The 20,083-nt window shown below is 43.1% G+C and overlaps 1 protein-coding gene across 2 annotated transcripts; it reads left to right on the top strand.

The window, feature by feature from the left end:
* The first annotated feature begins 373 nt into the window (after window positions 1–373).
* ELOA (elongin A) lies at window positions 374–19,036 on the top strand. 2 transcript variants are annotated; one of them, XM_031962615.1, is made up of 11 exons: window positions 374–612; window positions 7,506–7,562; window positions 8,460–8,578; window positions 9,521–10,724; window positions 11,194–11,308; window positions 12,361–12,516; window positions 12,947–13,044; window positions 15,789–15,969; window positions 16,453–16,564; window positions 16,866–17,044; window positions 18,124–19,036. In XM_031962615.1, exons 1-11 carry the CDS (start codon window positions 538–540, stop codon window positions 18,183–18,185), a joined length of 2,358 nt encoding a protein of 785 aa, XP_031818475.1. In that variant the 5' UTR covers window positions 374–537; the 3' UTR covers window positions 18,186–19,036. The 2 variants fall into 2 exon arrangements, with proteins under 2 accessions (XP_031818475.1, XP_031818474.1); XM_031962614.1 differs by having other exon boundaries at window positions 414–612; window positions 12,364–12,516.
* Window positions 19,037–20,083: the final 1,047 nt, after the last annotated feature.

Below are 20,083 nucleotides of genomic sequence, written 5' to 3'. Positions count from 1 at the left end.
TGGTTTTTCTTTTTGTTTGTTTGTTTCGATTTTTTAAGGATGGGAGAGTCGGGGCAATTCCTGGAAGCAGCAGGAGGGCTGATAAGGCCAGCCCCCGGGGCAGAAGGCCCAAACCGAGAAACAGGCTAGGACTACGCGGCTGGAGTCGGAGGGGCCCTTGGGCATCCGCTGCTTCTCACTGCAAGGACTTAGGCCTGTCTGAACTCCGGGAAGAAGCCTCGAGCACAAGCTGAAGCCCAGCATGTGCCGGACGCCCCCAGGCCGCCGCGCACGCGCGGAGGAGGAGCGCACCTGCTCTGGGCGAGCTCACACCTCGCTCGTCCGTCGGGGGCGGGGCCAGAGCACGTTGGGGGAGGGGCCACCCTAGGGCTCACTCACCCTTCCCTCGCGGCCCCGAAAGCGCCAGTTCCGCTTCCGCCAGCGCTGTGTAGGCGGCGCGGGAGGTACGCTCCCCTTTCCCTCACCCTCTCCCCCTTCCCTTGGCCGTGGAGGCGCCGCGAGCCCAGTCCCGGCGAGGAGGCCGTGCCAGTGACCACCATGGCGGCGGAGTCGGTCCTGGAAGTGGTGGAGAGGCTGCAGTCGAGACTGGCCGGGAATCCCGAACCGAAGAAGGTAAGTCTCTGGTCGGGACCTGGGTCGTGGTCGTGGTCGTGGTTGTGGTAGGGGTCGGGGGGGGGGGGGGGGGGGGGGGGGGGGGGGGGGGGGGGGGGGGGGGGGGGGGGGGGGGGGGGGGGGGGGGGGGGGGGGGGGGGGGGGGGGGGGGGGGGGGGGGGGGGGGGGGGGGGGGGGGGGGGGGGGGGGGGGGGGGGGGGGGGGGGGGGGGGGGGGGGGGGGGGGGGGGGGGGGGGGGGGGGGGGGGGGGGGGGGGGGGGGGGGGGGGGGGGGGGGGGGGGGGGGGGGGGGGGGGGGGCGGGGGGGGGGGGGGGGGGGGGGGGGGGGGGGGGGGGGGGGGGGGGGGGGGGGGGGGGGAGTTGCGCGAGCCGCTTAACGGTCACCCGGGCACCGGCCTGGTCCGGCTGCCGGGGGAGGCGGCAGGGAGGCGAGCGGCGCGTGGGCTCGGCCGGGCCCGGCCCAGGGCTCGGGGCCGCTGGGTCCCCACTCTTAGCTCTCCGACAGCTCCCCATGAGTGACACCGTCAGTCCCTCGAACTCACTCCCACTCCAGGAGCGCAGCCCTGGGTCTCCCTCCCCTCCCTTTCCCCTCCAGCCCCAGGCGACTCTGGGATCCGAAAGTTTGTTCTGGGTGAGGGGGGCGGGGCGGGCTCCCGGGATCCGGCTGCGGCCAGGCCCGGCCCGGCGCTCCGGGGGGAGGGGGGTGTGGGGGTCCCGGCCGAGGAGTCGGCGCAGGCCCGGCACGTAGGCAGTCCTCAGTAGCCGGGCACCAAGGGAGCCGGGCCCGCCCGAGGCTCCACGGCTGTGAGAAGTTGGTGGACGAGGAGCGTGTCTCCTGCGCCTAGCCGCTCGTCTTGGGCTGGCCTCCCTGATCCCCGAATTGGTGCTGAGCTCCTCGGGCCTCCTCGCGCTCTTCGCTTTGCTCTCTGCCCTTTGATTTCCAAATAGTTTGTCCGGGATTCCCAAACCGAACTGTGCGGTAGCTTCCGCCTGTGGCCTGGAGTGACTAGAGACTTTTTAAATGGCCTTCTTTTTTGATAATTGGGAGTTTTGACCTTTGCCGCTTCCCTGTCACTTAAAAATATCCTAATGTGCAGTTGGAAAAAAATATATATATATTTACATTTCATTATTACAGCTCTCTGGGAAGGACCATTTTGTCCAAATCTCTTAATTTTATAAGTGCAGAAACCCAAGGCCCAGTATATAACCCTTCTTTTGTAGTGTTTGAATAAAAATACCAGCTTCTAATTCCTCTCAGCAAACTTCATCCAAAAGATCTTGTTTATAATTAATTAGATTCTGCTTTAAATAATAGCCACTCTCTGAGAAGGCAGCTTTATACTACTTTTTCTACTCTGCTCTTCACCCCTCTAAAAGATTTCCAGCATGGCACCACTCCTTTAGTAGTGTACACTCTATGTACTAAGATGTATATCAAAATTTCTTAGAATAAACAAATTTTCAACTTAATGATCCAAAAGTAAGCTAGTGCTTGGATATTCTTTGGAATCACAGGATGATATCTTAACTGAAAAGTTTGGCTTAGCGATTTGTCTTTATATTTATATTTAGGATCTAGTGAAATTCACTTTCCCCTTGAGTGCTCAGACCTGTGTGAGCCTGCTTTCCATTTGTCACAAAACCAGGTTTTATGCATCTGTGCATGCTTGAAATAGCCTCTATATTCTGTCTACTAAACTAATTAACTCTGCTCATTCAGAACTCAATTCAAAGAAGTTCTTGAGGAAGCCATCTTATTTGGTAGTATAATTAGTGGAAGGAGACTTGAAATCTAGGGACCTGAGTTATATTCCTGTCACCTTTGTGTGTGTGTGTGTGTGTGTGTGTGTGCACTGTTAAGCTTTTAGTTCCTATGAAATATGGCAACTTTATTCTTTATGTTTCACTAATAGCTGGGTACAATTTTAAAAAATTTTAAACATTAATTTCAGTAACTGTACATTTAGTAAATACTGATTTTAGTCCCTTCACATACTTATTTCTGCTGGGCAGGAAATTTGTCTTTATTATCAACCGTTAAGATTTTAATGTGTCACTGAAAACCTGAGATTTCTGTGTATCTGGTGGGATAGCGCTGCATGCATATTTTCAGATTTCCAATACTGATTTTTATGGGGATGGGTAAATTCTGATTAATGCACTAATAGAGTTCCCCTTTATGACTTAACTAACTTGATGGGAAGAAGTAAATAACCTCATTGGTATATGTGTGGGATAAATTTCACCTCTACTTCATGATGAACTGCCTGGGTAGGCATAGGACCATCAGCTGTATTATACTTTTTGCCATTGTTCTCCCATCCCTTACTCCCATTTCCTACTCTATAATGGGGAAAAGGAGAAACCTCACCTCATTAGCTTTCTAAAGATTATAGTACATAGAGCCAAAAGGAATGATCTTTAGATTTTTCATATGAAATAACTGAGGCCCTCCAGAAGGGAAATAATTTTCATAAGGTGAAAACAGCAGGTAGTAAGACAACCAGGATTCAAACTCAAGTCCAATGTCTGTGCATAGCTTTAAAATCTTAAAAAAAAAAAAAATCTTTGATGCAGTCATATCTTGTACAAATCTATCCCATCATTCATCAAGCATTTATTAAACACCTACTTACTATGTATCGGGCACATAGGCTCCTGGGGGAGTGTGGGAGAGTGCCATTGACAAGGGGGACTGACCACAAAGAAGAAACAGAAACAGAAAATTGTGATATCAGCAGATATATTGTAACAAGGGCTTACTAAACAAATAAATCTGATGTATCTCTGTGTCTTTGTATTAGCTAACACTGGACACAGGCTTTGGTTTTTGTGAAGAGTAAACCAGGATGAATAAAGAGTCCCATTCTTGAGAATATCATTATACAAACCACCTTCATGTACAAAAATGACTACTACTTGTAGTGTATTTGGGTGGTTTTGTATTGTGATGTGGGCAAATTTTTGTAATTCTAGCTTGGCATAATTTTTAGCAGTTTTCAATAATTAAAAATCATGCAAAATTTCCCTTTACAATTGGGATTGTATGAGACAATGGTGACATTGGATTTTTTTTTTTTTAATATTGTAAATATAGACAGAATATTGCTGACAGGACTGAAGGTAATGTGCTATTTGAATTTCAAAAGTATAAATATATGTTTTATATACAGATCGCCTATTCTCAGAGTTTCATAGTCATCTTAAGTGGCACAGTGGATAGAGTCCCAAAGATCTGAGTTCTCAAAGTCATCTTAAGATACTAGCCTTATGATCTTTGTCAAGTGACTTAACTTCTGTTTGCCTAAGTTTTCTCAGCTGTAAAGTAGGAATAATAACACCTATTTCCCAGGATTGTTGTGAGGATCAAATGAGATAATAATTGAAAAACTCTTAGCATAGGATCTGGCACATGGTAAGCATTATGAAAATGTCAGCTATTATCATTATTATGCCATAGCAGTTCAGGAAAGTGGCTACTTTCTCCAAGTAGTTATAAAAGTTTTAAAGTGGCTAAGTAGTCATATTTTACTTATTTCTGAAAATATATTACAAAACCAAGACACAGATCCATAGTTTATATTCCATATTTATTTCTTTAGATTATTCAATATTAAATGTAATTGTAATTCCCATTTTTTCCACGTAAATGTAATAGCATAGACTGGGTACATGGTTATCAGACAAATATTGGTGTCATTTGTTGGGGAATGATTTTCTAAGAGACTGATTGGCAGGTTATTAGTACTTTGACATATGTCAGTGAGAAGATTCATTGATGTTTAGGTTTTAAATGGATTTATTTTAGAAAATTAGTAGAAAAATTGTGTGCTGCTGTCTCCTAAATGTTTTCATTTCAAAATCAGGATATTACTTACCTTAACCTCCCCAATTTTAGCATTTGTATGCAAAGACTTGTCTTTGAAATGATTCTGGCCATACTCATACTTAAGCAAAATATGTATGCTGGTTTACCCTTATAAGAGTGGTAATTATCAATGTCTAGAATTTTGCTGTGTTGTAAATGCTTATGTACTCTTTGTTTGGCATTTTAATTTTGTCTCTTTTATTTACATTTCATATTGTGATATGAGAGACACAATCTTTATAGTTTGTTACTTTATTTAGATATCTTGTCTTTTTTTTCCCCTCAGGCCCTTATCATAGTTTCTCAGGTTGATACTAAACTGTTAATCTAGTATGTTCAGGAAATAGGATGACCTGATTAAACTATTTTGGTTAGAAAGTTAACATAATACCTACCATGGATATCAATTTTCAAAGAATTATAACACCTGTGCAGAGTATGATTATAAAAAAGCATGGATCTGATAGTATTTTATAGTATCTCAGGGTCACCATTGAGAACATCTGTACTATAACAGGGTGGATGTGCTCGTTGAAAGATTCCTAGCTGACAGAATTCTAGATTGACCAGTTTTTAGTCTACTCATTTTGGAGTATGTTTTTGTAGGTGAATATATTCACTTGTAGGATCTGCTATGACCCCCTTTCTGATGACAGAAAAAAAGCATATCTAGCAAACCTTTCTCTACTCTATCTTAACACCTGTTTCTAGCTGAGAAAGAGACTGTTGGAAAGATGCCCTTTTTCTTCATTGTGGGACAAAGTAAAACTGACAAACCTCAAATTTCAGCCGACCCCAAAGGGTTTTGTCCGAGGTACCCCTCTCATTTGATAGTGGGTTAAAAAGAAAAACATACCCTTATTGGCATTGCTGGGGGTCCAAGAAATTTGTTCATTAACCAATATGGTGTGATAATGTGGAATTACCTCTGTGGAGTCTACAGTATGTTAAGAGGCCCGAGAATCTTTGCTCCATTTCCTTCCACTTGTTACTTAATGTTGTGGTGGTTTATTTGCATGGGGGTAGTAATTTGTCATATCTCTCAGTTTCCTGGAAATTTTTTTTGCATATATCTTAACATTTGGGTAGATCAGATCATTCAGATTGCTTTTTAATCAGTTCTACTTTAATGTGATACTTCAATGATCTTAGAACCACATAGCAGTTTTAGAGATAGAAAGGGGATTTACAGGTGATTCAAGGCCAGGAGGGGGAAGTGATATACCAGGGTTCCCCAAGTGGTAGCAAGAGTTGGGATTTGAGCCAGGACTTCTCATTCTTAATTATGTGTTTGTTCCCCTATACCATAGTTTCCCCAAATTTTTTCACTCATATTTGAATGTAAAACCTTCCCCTTAGAGATGGCACCAAGTCCCTTTCCTAATGCTCATTTTATCCAGTAAGAATTGCTTTCTTTGCTCTGTTCTATATCAATAGTGCCATATTTCAAAGGAGAGTGCACAGAATATAGGCTTTAGGGCTTTGGGATCATTTAGTCCAAATTCTCATTTTACAGAGAAGGGAAATGATTTGTTCAGGGCTTGATTAGTTAAAGTGGTTTGCCCAGAAAGTGACCGAAATACTGAAAGCTTTATTATGTCAGACTTGATGATAGGTAAAGGGAGACATTGAAAATCAGCACATCTCATTTTCTGAATTTAAATGTGAAAGTTTTATTCAGAATCTGTTAACTTTTTGTACTTTTGTTAGACTTGGAATTGTATACTGTAGGCAAAGAAGGCAGTGGATATAAAGTTGGGTGGTGAAATGGGGGTGGGAGACTAGCCTTCTGAAAATACAGTTCTTAATGTAGTGGTGTAGCAGGTTTGGAGACTGAAGAACCTGGGTTTGACTCTGGTTCTGCCGCTTATGAGCCATGTGACCTTAGGCAAGGCAGTCTAGCTTCTCTAGTCTTTGGTTTTCTTATCTATAAAATGAGGCTGTGAAGTGAGCTAAATAAATTCTAAGGTATCTTACAACTCCAAACAGGACTGTGTATTAGAGAACCCCACTCTCTGTCATCATGGTATTGACTTTGTGATGTATTAGTAAAAGATAGAAGCGTGGATGAGTAGTGAAAGATAATTTTTCAACCTTGCTTAAGGCAGACATATGTACTATCCCATAAAATCAAAGATTCAGAAAGGGAAGGGACCTTATAAGTCATTTAATTCTACCCTTTCATTTTACAAAGGAGGAGGACCCAGGCCCAGAAAGGGGAAAGTGATCTGCTCAATAAGTAAGCAGCCTTGTAATCCTAACCAAATCCCCAGGCTTCTCACTCTACCACACTACTGTGCATTTACTATATATCACAGTCATCTTGCACTTCTATAGATTTTCTTAAAAAAAAAAAAAAAAAAGAAAATAGCATACAGGAGGCAAAAAGCTAAATAAGAGCTGGAGGAATTAGATCAGACTAAGAATTAAAGGCTCACTAGCCATAAAGTTGGAATTAATTGCTCAACAAAGTATCTCAATTGAGTCCCAGTTAGGGTATGAATACTGAGGTGAATAATAATAAACTTAAGTATGTGTAGGGTAATAGTTTACTAAACACTATCTTCCCAGAGGCTCCATGAGGAAAGAGTGCTGAGAAGAAAATAAAGAGAATTTAATTTGGTTCTGCTCACTACTCCGTCATCTTATATATCTGTTATTAATAGAAAAATTCTAATAATGGCAGATGAAATTTCAGCAGGAAACTACTCTTTGCCTGTGCCTACCTCCTTATTTTGAAAAAAATAGCCTTTAGAAAGTAACTACTTCCTGAAGGCACAATGCCCTTTTTTTCTGAGTTCCTCCTCTTCCTTTTTTCCTCTGCTGCCAGGCCTATGTGGCATTTTTCTGTAATTGATGTTGTCTTGCTCTTTTACCAAGTCTTAGGCAAAACACTAAATGTCAATAGAGTTGATGGTTCTTTCAGATGTATTCTGTAGCATTGTTACTTCAGGAAAGGAGATTTTCATGTGTCCCAATCGCATTAAAAACTCTTAACTGTGCATTTCTCATTTTCTCTGTAGCTACTAAAACATCTGAAGAGACTCTCAGACTTACCTATCACCGTGGACATTCTGGCGGTAAGGGAACCTTGACATTTTTAAATCTTCATATAAAAATAAAAGAAGAACCTTAATGATAAGAGTTAATAGACACTAACAGTAAACTCCTTGGAAGCAGTTTCTGAGTCTTTCTACTTTTGTATTCTTGGCACCTGCTGCATTGCCATGCATACACTGCAGGCACTTAATAAAAGCTTAGTAAATTGAAAAATAAAATAAAAGGGAAAGCAGATGTTTCCCTCTTAACCCTGATATGATAAGGTACTTAAGTATATTTTCATTTGTTCCCCATAACAAGTAGACCAGTGATGGCATTAGTTTGTCTGTTTTATAGAAGAAGAAAGGAATTCAGAGAAATGAGAGAACTTTCCCACATTTACACCTTCATTTGACATTCATTGAGGAAACAGTTTATGTTGTATAGTTTAGAACTTTTCAGGGTGCTAGGAGAAATAATACTAATTTTTCTGGGGGTTACAGTTTAGTTGGAGAATATGACACATAGATAACAAAATATTATATAGTAGACTCACTAGTGGTTGTTGGGGGATGGGAGAGAATGTTGATATTATAATAAGTGGTAAACCTGGGACTTAGAACACTAGTTTTTCTAGTATATAAGGCCAATTAGATCTTTTCTATCAAATTCATTGTGGTCCTTTTGCTTTTAAAAGCCTTTCTAGAACTGGGATAAATGTTATTCCTTACCACACTAGAGTTTTGCTACTCTTGTGATCAGAGATTTTAGGCTAAGAAATTAACTAAACTTGAAGAAATCTGAAAAATGAGTTTTTGATAGGTAGAAATATTTGGTAAATTGACAGTGATGGTTTTACCTCAAAGAATCTGAGGTTTTTCAGTTTGGTGTAAATTAGGCTTAACCCCTCTTGCTGTTTTCTTCAAATAATTTTATAGGAAACAGGTGTCGGGAAAACAGTGAATGGCTTGCGGAAACATGAGCAAGTAGGAGGCTTTGCCAAAGACTTAGTGGCCCGATGGAAGAAGTTAGTCCCTGTTGCTCAGGAGGTTGAAAGGTAAGATTGGTGTTCTATAACCAGACTTGCTTCGTGGCTGATTTTTTGTGTCCAAGAGTGACTGCAGAAAGACTCTTCAGGTCATAGATTTGTGCTGAAAGGAACCTCAAAGGCCATCTCATTTATACTTGTTGGATTGAATTAGCCCTAGTCCAACCCTCTTATTTACAGAGAAGAAAACAGGCCACCAGGCCCTAGTGATTTGCCTAAGTTTTAGGAATAATAGGGGCTCAAGCCAGGACTCAGCCCATGTCCTCTGATTCCAAATCCGACACTCTTTTCTCTTCTTTGCTTCCTTGTTTTCAGTTCTGATAAGAACGTCAGAGTGGTTCATGCAGTCAGACCTAAGAAGAATGGCAGCTGTTCTGATTCTGGGACTTGAAAGGTCTTTTCTATCATCTTTTCCAAGACTGGATTCAGTAGGCCTAATTCCTAGTCTGGAAAGAGAGTCAGTATTATTTGGAATAGAAAGCCTGTTGGTAATTGGCTTAGTTTGAGATTTGAAAGGTGGGTGTGATTTAGGGTAGGTAGATAAATTTGAACTGAAATTTCCAGAGTTAACTTGACTAGAGAATAATATGTACATGGAGGATTGGGTACTTAGGTAGACTCACAAAGGAAAGAAGCAAGTTGTGTTCTCTATTCTTTTTCAGCCTTACCCATCCCACCTGTACCACAGTTCTAGCTATGTGTACTCATCCCTTTTGTTGCATATTTTCCTAGATGCTCTCTGCTCTAATCTATCCTTAATAAAGTGATAGGATTTTTTTTTTTCTAGATAGATAATGTTTAGGTCACTTAGAGCATTTATGGATTTTTTGTCATCTCCAGCTCCTTGCCTATTCTCTACACGGGTGGCACTTGATGAATGTTAATGAAATGATTCCCACCCACCCCCCTTTTTTTTTCTTTTTTTTTTTTTTTTTTTTTAATTTTGCTTAGGAATATTGAGCCTGAGGAGCAAGACCTCGAGAGAAGTAGCTCTCGAAAACGTCCCCGAGATGTTTTTCCCAAGGAGGAGGAAATGGAGGAGGAATATCAGGAAAGCTGGAAGGCCTCTTGTAGTCAGCCACACAGTCCTGACTACCGGGAGAAAAAGCATCGAAAGCTTTCAGAGTTTGATAGAATGCCCAAGGCCTCACACAGTGGTGAGACAAGAGAAGAAAGAAAGCGATGGAACAAAACCTCCCCATTGTACACATCCGATCAGGAGCTATCTGACAGTAGTCATGTTCACTCACCTCAGCCTTCCACAAGCCCTCAGCAGTTATCCATGGACTATGATCAACTCCCTGAAGAGGAGGAGGAGGAGCAGCCAGTACCACATCGGAAGGCTGGCAAAAGCCATAGTCATGCCTTTCAGGACCGAGGCTTAAATAGCCAAGAGAGACGCTTGGGTGAACCTCAGGATAGAGGCTCTGTGAGTCGGAGCAAAGAGCACAAGACTTCACAGAAGGAAAAGCATCGCTTGGATACAAGAGAGGAAAAGACCTTTAGTTTGGGTCGAGACAAAGTGTCTAAGGCTGTTTCTCGAGAAGAGGGCCGAAGGTCTCCCTCAGGAGCCAGTACTAAGGAGAAGCAGACATTGTCTAGTGCTGCCAAGAAAGAGAGGGACAAAGAAAGCGGTGGTAGCAAGAAGAAGCTTTTACCTCCTTTGGAGGTGGCTTCTGTCAACCATATGAAAAAAACAAAGCACAAGGATGCACAGAAATCCAAATTGGAAAAGACCAAGCTTAGTGGGGACAGCTTTGATGTGGGGAAATGGGAGGGAGAATTTTCTCCCAAGCCAAAAGAGAAAGGGGGGTCTAACAGCTTAAAGACGCGGGAAGGAAAACCCAAAGCCTCTAACTCGGACAGAAAATCATCGAGTCACTTTTCAGGGGCTGGAGAGACAGATGTGGATGATGACTATGAACAGCCCACCATGTCTTTTGAATCATACCTCAGCTACGACCAGCCCCAGAGGAAAAAAAAGAAGGTTGTTAAAACTACAACTGGGGTTCGTGCAGAGAAAAGTCACAGTAAGCAGAACGGTTCCAAAGCTGATCATAAAAACTCTAATAATGCCATTCAGAAACTACCTAAGATGAATGAGAGCAAGGCAGAAAAGCAACATTCTGGAACCAGCTCTGCCAAACTAAAAAAGGTAAGAAGCTAGCCAGGTCTCCTCAAGCCAGACATCTGCTTGTTAATAACAAGAAGCTTCCTGCTCCTGAAAAAAATACTCTTCTCTTGTGAGGCTTTAAAAGGTTGTATGAAATTTTACATGGGTCATGGCAGTGGTCTGGAAAATAAGTGTTCTTTCCTATTCATCAGTGTCCTTTGGGGCCTAGCCTTTACAACTTTCTGCTCTGGGCCTCTCTTGCTGCCCAGGTGGATTTTATTCAGGAGTCACTTGTTTCCTAAGTGTCCCATAATGTGTCTCCTTGCAGCAGTGCTGGAAGAGGGAATTGATTAAAGGCCTTTGGCATGTGCTTATTTAATCATTTCCTTAGTAAAGAAGGAAGCCCAGCCAATGAGTGTCATGATTTAGCCTTAAGAGAAAAACAATAAGAGTTGTGACAAAGTGAGGGGGGTAAGATGAGACCTGTCTGATTGACATTTTCATTCCACAGGTCTCCACTGATGTGACCCCAACATTACCAGACATCCCCTTGCCTACCATTCAGGCCAATTATCGTCCACTTCCTTCTCTTGAATTGATTCCCTCCTTTCAGCCAAAGAGGAAAGGTAGGTTCCCTATGTGGGGATGGGAGAGTTGCTTCAATATGCAAAAGGACAGGGATATCTCCGAGTTGCTATTTTCTGAAAGAAAGCATTTGATGAGGGTCTAAAAAGCTGAAGATAACTTCTTGATTGCTCTTCCAGTAGTTCCCAAAATCATTTCAGAATTTGAAATTTGGAAGGGATCTTAGCATTTATCTAGTCCAGTCTCTAACTGAAAAGAATCCCCACGACATCAGACCCAACAGAATAGTGTCCAGTCTTTGCTTAAAGACCTCCTGGGAGGGAGAATCCACCCATGGGAACCCTGCCCAGTTTTGGAGAGCTCAGATTGTGTGGGACATTCTTCCTGACATCCAGCCTCTTTACAACTTCTATGTGGTGCTTCCAGATGTGTCTGATGGAGCTCAAAAGCAGAAAGCTCAATCCCTTCTCCATGTGACACCTCTCCAAAGATTTACTGCTATCCTATTCCCTTTGACTTTTCTCCAGGATAAATGAAGGCCATTATAGCTATGCTGTCCATAACTAGTATTTAAGATTCTTTCTTGCTAGCACTTCCTGTAGGTAATTTCCATACTTTAGCATGGAAACCTAAAATAAAAATTGGTATTTTAACTTGGCGATTTTGTTGGAGGGGCATATTTCATGAAGCAGCTGTACTTGTTTTGGATGTTTGGGTGGGTAAAGTGGGGATAACTTGTTGATATGAGCATATGGTAGATCTTTCCTATTATCCAGTATTAAATTTATTACTGGGATATAAACTAATATCAGATTAATTAATTAGTCTTGTTTGGTCTGAGATCCTGCTGCTCTACAGAACAGCAAAAGGCCTTTGAGTGCAATCCCTGGGTTTCTGGGGGCTACTTTTGTAATATAATGGTTATTGCCCTTGCCATTAATGGTTAGCTAGAGCTGGTCTGAACTAAGATGGTTCCATATTTCAAAGATGCAGCTCTGTAAAGGGCTAACCTGTATTTTTGTGAGTAATGTTTTCAAAGGGAATCTTTTGAGAGAAAATTTAGTTTTATATTTCCTTTTTTTTTTTTCTATAGCAGTCTCCTCACCCCATGAAGAAGAGGAAGCTGGATTTACTGGACGTAGGATGAATTCAAAGATGCAAGTCTATTCCGGTTCCAAGTGTGCCTACCTACCGAAGATGATGTCCTTGCACCAGCAGTGCATCAGAGTCCTCAATAATAACATAGACTGTGAGTATACTTTGAGTCCACCTTGGGTTTTGTTTGTGATGGAGCCCATCTCTAAGTGAAGTGCTTTATGTTTATCACTCGGTCTTTCTTGACTCTGTTCCTTATTTCTGGAATCTTCTCTCCTCTCCTGCCTCTGACTCCCAAAGTGTGTTCAATTTCTCATCTTCTTTAAGTCTCAGTTCAGTGCTATGGGAAACTTTCCCCAGTCCCTTTTTATGGACTCTTCTATCCTTCCCTGATTCCAATCCTCAAGTTGGAAATGATTTCTTACTCATTTGGTTTCCTTATCACTTTATATTTTTCTTAGTGTATTATATTATGTATGTCTTATCTCCATTTCTCCTAGACTCAAATATGACTTTGCATACAATGTGTTAATGAAACTGCAGTTCACCTCATTCCTGGTTTTTTTTTTTTTTTCCTTTTGTAGCAATTTATGAAGTTGGGGGTGTTCCCTATTCTGTACTTGAACCAGTTTTGGAAAGATGTACTCCTGAGCAACTCTATAGAATTGAGGAGTGCAACCATGTGAGTTTCTTCTTTAAAAGAAGTGTGGGGGGTAGGATGACACTCCTTGAATAACGGCCTTCTCTGTGTATTTGCTTTTCCTTTAGAAATAGTTCAGGGTTCAGCAAGCACTTAGTTTTTTTTTCTGATCCCTGGCTTGGCTCAGGGGCTTCAAGTGAGCATGTGTTCAACACCTGCTCCTGTCATTTTCAATAATCCTTTGGGGCTAGAATCTAGGTGGGATTCAGCAGGAGGAAAAACATGCTAACTACCAGCTCTCCTGGCACCCTTGGGCTTGCCTAGTCACAAAAGGTCAAGGGAGAATTCTGCCACCAGAACCCCTGGAGTACAGGGAAGCAACAGTTGAACTTGACATCCAGGTACCATTGTGGTTATTGGAAAGAATTATATAGGTCAGATGCAGACCTGTCCAAATCATTTTGCTATCATGTTGGGGTATTGTCTTTTTTTCCCTTTGCATTAACTCTTTCACTTGAAGATAAATAAAAATGCCTTTTAAAATAATTTCCTTCATAGTACTGGAAGTCCAAATAGAATATCTCTAACATTGGGATTTTGCTGAAGTGATTATTGGACCTCATCTCTGTCTCTTGGAGGTTGTCTTGATAAATTAGCAGAAGTAGAGCTCCTGAGGCTTTTGGAGCTCCAAGCCTGGTAGTGATTATTTGTCAGGTCCCTGGGGTAGGGGGGCTGGGTTGTGTTCTTTGTGCTGAGAGCAGTGGAGAAAACAGACAAAAGGTGGAGTGGAAGAACATCCGGACTGGGATCCTGGCTTTACTGCATGCTTTTCATATGACTTTGGGCAAATCATTGAATTTCTTTGGATGTTGAACTTTTCCTCTACAAATTAAGAATTCAGTTTGCATTCAGCAGACAGTAATGAAATCTTCCCTGTGCATGACATTGTTCTAGGTTCTGGGAGAAACAGAAAAATTAGACTTTGGCAGGCCCATCTTCATGAAATTTAAAGGAGGGAGGAGGGAAGGGAAAAATTTTATTAAGTCCCTACTATGTGCCAGGCACTATATTAAACACTAAATAATTTCATTTGGATCTCACAACAATCTTGGGAACAAGGTACTATTATGATTCTTATTTACAGTTGGAGAAACTAGGGCATACGGGTGAAGTGACTTGCCTAGTGGGTTCCAGGGTAGGGGTAAGGGATGGGGAAACCACGATCACTGAGAAGTATGATATACAGTGTGTATGATATACAGTATGATAGGTGTATTGGATGAATTCTTACCAACTGGGGATCAAAGGAGAGATCCTTGCATTGCTTCACCTTAGTTGTTGTGAGAATCACTCTTATAGTATATAACACTTAGTGTGAATCTGAAGGACTTGTAGCTACAAAGATAAAAGCCAGATGCATCTCTGGCCTCCAGGAGTCAAAATTTTCTGGAGAGAGCTGAAGATAGGAAGCTGAGGGAGACAGAATATGTATAGCTAAGGAGATAGAAAACATATATACAAGCTAATCTGTGGGCTGAGTAGTAAAGTACTAAGATTTTTGGAGGGGAGACAGGAGATGGAAAGTCATGTAAGGGAGAAAAGAGCAGGGGCCAATCTGCCTGGAACAATGAATACATGTGGCTGAGTGATAGATTTAAACCAGGCTACAGAAGACTAAATACTACACAGGAGTTTGGAGTTTATCCTGGAGGTGATAGGGAGCCACCGAAGCTTCTTGAGCATGAGTGTAGCACAGATCCCTTTATAAACTAGAGTGCCTTGCACAATCAGTGAGGTGCCATGCCAGATACTTGTATGCCACTGCCATAATTCTCTTCCTAGAGGAATGAGCAGAGTTCTAAGCTGGGGGAAAAATTTTTTTAAGGTACCTCTCTACTGCCATGCTGATCAAAGAAGTATTTGGAACAATTTGTTGTGAGAGAGAAAAAATTCTCATTACATCTTGATAAAGGGTACAGTAAATAATGAAGTAGTAACAATATTAAATGTGTATGCACCCAGTGGTAAAGGAGGCAAATTCCTAGAGAAGATTTTAAGTCAGTTACAGGAAGAAATAGACAACAAAACTATCCTAGTGGGGAATCTCGATCTTGCCCTCTCAGAATCGGACAAGTCTAACCACAAAATAAACAAAAAGGAAACCAGAGAGGTTAATAGGATCCTAGAAAACCTAGATATGATAGGCCTCTGGAGAAAATTGAATAGGGACAGAAAGAAATACACCTTTTGCAGTACACAAAAATTGACCATGCTTCAGGGCATTAAAAACTTAATAATTAAATGCAAAAAGGCAGAAATAGTAAATACTTCCTTTTCAGCTCACAGTGCAATAAAAATTATATTCAATAAAGGGCCAGGGAAAGATAGACTAAAAACCAATTGGAAGTTAACCTAATTCTAAAGAATGAGTGGGTCAAACAAAAAATCACAGAAACAATCTAATTTCATCCAAGAAAATGACGAGACAACATACCAAAACCTATGGGATGCGGCCAAAGCAGTTCTTAGGGGAAATTTTATCTTTCTAAATTGCTACATAAATAATAAAAGAGAAAGAAGAGATCAGTGAATTAGGCATGCAACTAAAAAAAAATTTTTAAACCCCCAATTAAATACCAGATTAGAAATTTTGAAACTCAAAAGGAGAGATTAATAAAATAGAGTAGGAAAACTATTGAATTAAAAAACAAAACTAAATGTTGGTTTTATGAAAAAACTAACAAAATGGAGGAAAAAATGTAAAAGTCATTGTGTTTTGATTTCAGGTGTTAACTGAAGAGACTGATCAGCTGTGGAAAATTCACTGCCATCGAGACTTTAAGAGAGAGAGACCAGAGGAATTTGAGTCTTGGAGGGAGATGTATCTACGACTCCAAGATGCTCGGGAGCAGCGACTGCTCCTCTTGACTGAGAATATCCGATCAGCTCATGCCAACAAACCCAAAGGTAAAGAATGAGGAGGGAGGGGGAAAGGCTATGAGATTTGGTCAGGAACACTGGGGATTACCAGGATGGCCATTCATCCGGCCTTGTTGGGGAACAACAAAGCCTTGGTACAGGTGTCAGACTGATCCAAAGATTCTAGTGTCTCCTACATGGTGGGTGCTGTAAATAAAGGGAGGCTTTCAGAGTTGATAATTTATTAAAAAGCTAGTGTCTTCACTTGTCTTAGAAAGATCTCGGTCTCTAAGGTGAAAGTTGAAAAGAGACTAGATTTTAGTTCAGGATAAGGAAAAATTCAATCATATTCCCCTGTACTTGGAGGCTCTAAGGAGGAGCAGAAGCTGGATGACCATGTGTGAGGGCAGTTGTCCAAGGGATTCTTACTTAGGGACAGCTTAAGTCTCTTCTGTAACTTCAGGTCTGTGACACCTGAATGAGAGCCTTTGTGTCCCCTAACCCAGGAGTGACTCTTTTACTTCCCTGTAGGCCGACAAGCAAAGATGGCGTTTGTCAACTCTGTGGCCAAGCCACCTCGTGATGTCAGGAGACGGCAGGAGAAATTTGGGACTGGAGGAGCGGCTGTTCCTGAAAAGATCAAGTAAGACCTCTTTCAGTTTTGATTCCCATTGTGCTCTGGTGGGTAGGGAAGCACTAACCGTGCAACCAGAACCACCGAGGGCTGGAGGAGCCAGTCACCCTGCGTCTCTGTGAACTCCCTGGAGTATTGAGGAGCTGTTGCTTCCAAATAGTCAGGGGCTATTTGGTGCTGGCCAGTGAGTGGCCTGTGGATGGTCTTCCCCATAACAGTGAGATCAGCCCGGACAGGAGGGGGCCATCTGCGCCTCGGGGCAGGCCTGGGCTTGGGCCCGCCCTTACCTGTCCCGTTTTTTTTTTTACAGGATCAAGCCCGCCCCCTACACCTCCAGCAGTGGCTACACCTGCAGCAGCAGCAGCAGCAGCTACAGCAACAGTGCCGAGGAAGGGCAGCCCTACGACGGCCCGAGCACCAGCAGCGCCCACTCAGCCCCAGCAGTCAGCAGCACCGTGTCTTACGACCCCAGGAAACCGCCCGTAAAAAGTGAGTCACAGCAGGGCTAACCCCCCTCCGCCTTGTCTGCCTGCTGTCCTGTGCTCTGGGACACTTTGGGAGGCGGGGGCACTTAAAGCTCTGCCCCTTCCTCAGTTGTAGACGGCCTTGCAAAGAGCACCTTCCTCACAAAGAACCCCATGGGGTCTGCTTTAGCCACTAGAGGGCAGCTCAGTCCTACCCACTGGGTGCTCTGACCTTTTAACTTGAGCAGTGGGATTGTTTTGTTCGGTGAGCACAGATGGAGGAAACAAGCTGTGGGGGGAAAAGGGAGGACGCCCCCGCGGCCTGTGAGTGAGAGCCATCACCCTGGACCCCTGCGGGCAGGCAGCTTCCTGGCCTCACTGGGTGTTCTGTTTGAGAGGATCTTTGTAGTCATGGAGCAGTGGAATTAGAAGGGACCTGCTTTTGCAGCAAGAGTGCTTAACTTTTCAATGTGGGCTCTTCCTGAGATGGTAGAGGTTATAAAAGGTCATGTCAATGTTGCTGGGTTTGGGTAAGGTGAGAGAAAGATCATTATAGCCTGGAGCCAGGCTGATAATTCCAGCGATCCTTACTCTAGGTGCAAAGGGGGCAAGGTTGGAGGGGAAAGTGAAGTCAAAAGTCAGGAGCTCAGAACTTTATTTCAGAAACTAGTTGGTTGTGAAAGAACCCGGTTGATTGGATCCTAGGGTTTTTTCTTTTAGTTTTAAGGGGCAAAAACAGCATAATCTGCTTGAAGAAACCTCCAGATGAGGTCTGAATGTCAGGTTGAGGTCTCTGGGGCTATTAGTCCTTGCTTAGTGGTGACTGAGTGAGGTAGCTTCTGCTTCAGAGGCTTCCTCATGTGTTTAAGATGGGAGGACGAATGGAGAGATTGGTCTGGATTGTGAATACCCATTTTTAAGCACTAAGATTTTAAGTCTTCTGGACTTTTCCAGGTCTTTAATTGCTATCTATTTGGTTTGTTTAATAATAAGACTCAAAATAGTATCTGAGCGCCCAGCCTGTGATTATGTGCTTCTTTGCAAATTGGGGTGGTTGGAGATGGAAACCCAGTGGTCAGGCCTGACTTTTGTCCTCTCTTGTAGAAATTGCCCCAATGATGGCCAAGACGATCAAGGCGTTCAAGAACAGATTCTCCCGAAGATAAAAACCTTCCCTGAAGATGGGAAAGGAAGAGGAAGGGGGGGAGTAAAGCTCACAGGAGTCTGTTTGGCTCCATAGAGCCAGTCGCTATCAATATGCATCTCCAAAACCTGCCCAAGGATTGACAGAACCATTTCTTCAGGTGTAGTGCCTGTAAACTACCTGCACACAGCCCCTGCCTCCCTGCCCAGAGAGCACTTGAGACTTAAAAAGAAAGATGTGAAGCCTTGGGCCTCCCGAGGATTTTAAGGTCAATTCAACCTTGTTAGCAAACCTCTTTGTAAACTATGAAAAATAGTTTTAATTAATAAATATTTCCCCAGATTGTATTTATAATACCCCCAGTATTTTTTCCTCCTTTCTCTGTCTCTGTCTTTCCTTCTTTCTTTTTCTGTCTCTCTTTTACACACACACACACATACATTCTCTCTCACACCCCTACCTTATATTGTTTTAGACTGCTTTCTTTCCTACCATTGAGTTAGAATGCAAATCTAATCAGTCAAGGCCAGAAGATCCCCAGAACTCAGCCCAGTCACCACCTCTTCTCAGGGTGGGATGCTGTTCCAAAGGGAAAACTGGCCCTCCCCTCCCACCTAAAGGCCCCAGCCCCCAGGGAGCCTCCATGGTGCCTATTGTGTGTGTTGGAAAAGCCTTGGGAATCCTGCGATGCTTCCTTACAGGGCAGTTTGCCTCTCCCTGGATAGCTCTAGGATCTTGAAAACTGTTACCGTTTTCTTGTTTGTTAACCCCAGGTGGGAGATTTTCCTGCTGTTGCTTTTCAGTTCCTGTACAGATGCCTATCTTGCGTTCTCACTTATTGTTGTCATCAAATAGTATTTATTAAGGCGCTTATTTGGGAAAGTGAGTGACTCTTTCCTCAACCCTCTTGATCTGTCCTGTTGTGCTTTGAGTATTAGTACAAGACATACATCCTGGGGGGAAAACTTTGATTTGCACAGCTTGTCCCTTCCCACTCTTCCATCCCCTTAAGCAATTTCAGAATTTTCCATTTCTGCCTCAAACAATTTTAAAAGATTTTTTTCTATTCACTCTTTCTCCCTGCTCAAGGGTGGAAACAGGCAGCTACATGTTTCCAGATTTCATATAGCCCAGGAAAAAATTTCCTGCCTTTTTAAAGTTAGGCACTTTAATCTCTTTGCTCCATGTGAATTTTTGCTGGAAGTGAGTGGTTTTAAAAGAGTAGTGTGTGTGAAGGGTTTAAAAAGAAAATGGTAAGACCCTGTGTTAGAAGAGCACAGTAACTTTCTGGAAATTTTTATAGCTCACAATGGTCAACACACAGAGCATGAGCCTTTGCCTTTGGAGGGAAAGATTTGACTAGAATGAGACCTTTGCGGCCCATTTGTCTGAAAACTAAAAGGAATCTGACGCTAGTGGCTTGTGCAATGCCAAATAGAAATTGTGGCAGTAACAGCGTAGTCTGAGATGTTGGAGGAGGAGTTGAGAACCATGGACCCGATAAAGTCAAACCAGAGTGCCGCCCGGGAGTTAGGCTTGCAGACAGGAACTCTGGAAATTGCACATTTAGTCGCTAAAAGCTCAGCTACGAAAAGCACCAAGACCAGAGAGGAACCAGATACACTTTGTTCTCCCCTTCCCTCACCCCTCACTTCTGCTGAGGGGGGGACCCGGCTAAGCAAACTGGAATAACCAATCCAAGCACCTCCTGTCAGCCTGGGAAGGTTACAGGGCCAGGACCCTTTCTGACGCATTTGGAAACGCCCTGGAAAGCCGCCATCGCTTCTGGCTTAGGGGTTCCAGGGAGGTGAGCATCGGACAAGGTGCAGCAGTCTCCATGCAGGTGCCTCCACACCCCCCAGCGGTGACCACGTCAATCAGTGGTCTTGGTCTGTGCTTCGAGGATGACAAGAGTTTCTT

This window comes from Sarcophilus harrisii, chromosome 3 (assembly GCF_902635505.1).
Source record: "Sarcophilus harrisii chromosome 3, mSarHar1.11, whole genome shotgun sequence".
Taxonomy (NCBI): domain Eukaryota; kingdom Metazoa; phylum Chordata; class Mammalia; order Dasyuromorphia; family Dasyuridae; genus Sarcophilus; species Sarcophilus harrisii.
Note: the sequence above shows the minus strand (reverse complement) of the source record. Positions and strands in the feature narration are given on the sequence as shown.